Source organism: Numida meleagris, unplaced genomic scaffold (genome assembly GCF_002078875.1).
Source record: "Numida meleagris isolate 19003 breed g44 Domestic line unplaced genomic scaffold, NumMel1.0 unplaced_Scaffold1072, whole genome shotgun sequence".
Lineage (NCBI taxonomy): Eukaryota > Metazoa > Chordata > Aves > Galliformes > Numididae > Numida > Numida meleagris.
The window spans coordinates 1,051-4,028 of record NW_018362859.1 but is presented as its reverse complement, the minus strand read 5'-3'; the positions used below and the strand labels follow the sequence as shown (position 1 = coordinate 4,028).

General features: G+C 63.9%; 1 protein-coding gene across 1 annotated transcript in view; it reads left to right on the top strand.

The window, feature by feature from the left end:
• Positions 1-1,842, top strand: part of ERCC1 (ERCC excision repair 1, endonuclease non-catalytic subunit) — a gene marked incomplete at both ends in the record, with an annotated part of 5,506 nt that extends 3,664 nt beyond the window's left edge. Inside the window, 3 exon segments of the mRNA XM_021381764.1 lie at positions 50-135; positions 889-960; positions 1,774-1,842. Coding sequence (XP_021237439.1) covers positions 50-135; positions 889-960; positions 1,774-1,842 — 227 coding nt within the window.
• Positions 1,843-2,978: the final 1,136 nt, after the last annotated feature.

Below are 2,978 nucleotides of genomic sequence, written 5' to 3'. Positions count from 1 at the left end.
GAGGTGACAGTGCCACCGTCCCCGCGTGTCCCCAGCGCCGAGGAAGCAGGCCGCTACCTGGAGACCTACAAAGCCTACGAGCAGAAACCGCCCGACCTGCTGCGAGAGCGCGTGGAATGCGGCGCCCTGCCCAGGGTCCGTGTCCCCAAGTGTCCCCAGATGTCACCACGTGTCCCCAAAGGACCCCACCTGTCCCCAAGTGTCCCCCCCACCTGTCCCCCCTATGTGTCCCCACATGCCCTCAATGTCCCCCCCCGTGTCCCCACGTGTCCCCATGTGTCCCCCAATGTACCCCCACGTGTCCCCACATGTCCCCAATGTCCCCCCATGTGTCCCCACATGTCCCCAGATGTCATCACCTGTCCCCCACGTGTCCCCAAATGTTCCCACGTGTCCCCAAATGTCCCCAGTGTCCCCCCACGTGTCCCCAGATGTCCCCACGTGTCCCCCACTCTGCCACCCAGGGGTCCCCAGAGCTGCTGCCACCAGGGGGCGCTGTTCCCGTGTCCACAAAGGACAGCGCTGTGTCCCCAGGGGGTGTCACTTTGTGTCCCTATGTCCCCAGTGGGTGTCAGTCTGTGTCCCCATGTCCCCATGGGGCAGTGTCCCCGTGCCCCCCATAGTTGCCACGTGGTGTCCTGGTGTCACTCTCTGTCCCCAGTGGGTGTCACTCTGTGTCCCCATGCCCCCCATGGATGCCACCTGGTGTCACCGTGTGTCCCCATGTCCTCAGTGGCTGTCACTCTGTGTCCCCAGTGTCACCATGTGTCCCCACTGGGTGTCACTGTGTGTCCCCAGTGTCGCTCTGTGTCACTCTGTGTCCCCATGTCTCCCGTGGGTGTCACTCTGTGTCCCCGTGCCACCAAGCGTCCCCACGTGTCCCCGCAGATGACGGAGTGCCTGACCAGCGTCAAAGCCGTGAACCGCACGGACGCGCTCAGCCTGCTCAGCACCTTCGGGGTGAGGGGACGCGGGGACATGGGGACAGCGGTGTCACCGTGGGGGTCACGGCCCCCCTCCCCCCCCCCCCCCTCGGGGAGGGGGGGTGTCTCTGTGGGGGGACAGTGGGGACACGTCCATGGGAGGGGACGCTGGGGGCGGTGGGGACGCAGCCGTGGGGACATTGGGGACAGGACCGTGGGAGGGGACGTGGGGGCATGGGGACATTGGGGACATGGGGACACTGGGGACATGGGGACATTGGGGGCAGGTCCATGGGGACGCTGGGGACATGGGGACACTGCACTGGGGCATGGGGACACTGGGGACGCTGGGGACATGGGGATGCTGCGGACATGGGGACGTTGGGGACATGGGGACGTTGGGGACATGGGGACTCTGTACTAGGACATGGGGACACTGGGGACATTGGGGACATTGGGGATATGGGGACATTGGGGACAGGGCCATGGGGAGGCTGGGGACATGGGGACACTGCACTGGGGCATGGGGACATTGGGGACATGGGGACACTGGGGACATGGGGACATTGGGGACATGGGGACATTGGGGGCAGGGCCATGGGGAGGCTGGGGACATGGGGACACTGCACTGGGGCATGGGGACATGGGGACACTGGGGACAGCAGGGACACATCCTTGGGGACACTGGGGACACGAGGACATGGGTATGTGGGGACACTGGGGACGTGGGGACATGGGGGCATGGGGACACGGGGACATTGGGGACATGGGGACATGGGGACATTGGGGCATGGGGACTTGGGGACATTGGGGACATGGGGACACGCTGTCACCTCGGCTGTCCCCGCAGTCGCTGGCGGCGGTGGCACGCGCCCCCCGAGAGGAGCTGTCCCTGTGCCCCGGCATCGGCCCCCAGAAGGTGAGTGACACGGGGACGGGGGGGGCGGGGGGGCACTGGGGACACTATGGGGTCAGTGGGGACAATGGGGGCACTGGGGACATTGGGGGCACTGGGGACACCATGGGGACAATGGGGTCAGTGGGGACGCATTAGGGTCAGTGGGGACAATGGGGTCAGTGGGGCCATATTGGGGCCATTGTTGGCAGTGGGGTCAGTGGGGACAATGGGGACACAGTGGGGTCAATGGGGACGCATTGGGGTCAGTGGGGACCCTGGGGACATACTGGGGACAATGGGGACAGTGGAGGTATCGGGGTCAGCAGGGACATGGGGGACACACTGGGGACAATGGGGATACTGGGGTCAATGGGGCCATACTGGGGCATTAATGGGGTCAATGGGGACATTGGGGACAATGGGGTGAGTGGCACTGGGGTCAGTGGAGTCATTGGGGTCAATGGGGTCAGTGGGGACAATGGGGACAGTGGCATTTGGGTCAATGGGGACACTGGGGACAATGGGTGAGTGGTATTGGGGTCAATGGGGTCAGTAGGGACACACTGGGGACATTGGGATCAGTGGGGTCACCGGGAACATGGGGGACACATTGAGGACAATGGAGGTACTGGGGTCAGTGGGGCCACAGTGGGGTCAGTGGGGACAATGGGGACATTGGGGACAATGGGGTGAGTGGTATTGGGGTCAGTGGAGTCATTGGGGTCAGTGGGGACACAATGGGGCCAGGGGGGACACATTGAGGACTTTGGGGTCAGTGGGGACCTTGGGGTCAGTGAAGTCACCGGAGACAATGGGGACACACTGGGGACAATGGGGACAACGGAGGTACTGGGGTCAGTGGGACCATACTGGGGCCACTGGGGATGCAATGGGGTCAGTGGAGACAATGGGGACAATGGGGTCAGTGGCATTGGGGTCAGTGGAGTCAATGGGGTCAGTGGGGTCAATGGGGACATTGGGGACACTGGGGTCACAATGGGGTCAATGGGGACAATGGGGTCAGTGGCATTGGGGTCAGCGGAGTCAATGGGGTCAGTGGGGCCACAATGGAGGTCAATGGGCAGAGTGGGGACAATGGGGCTACTGGGATCAATGGGGCCATACTGGGGCCACAATGGGGTCAGTGGGGACATTGG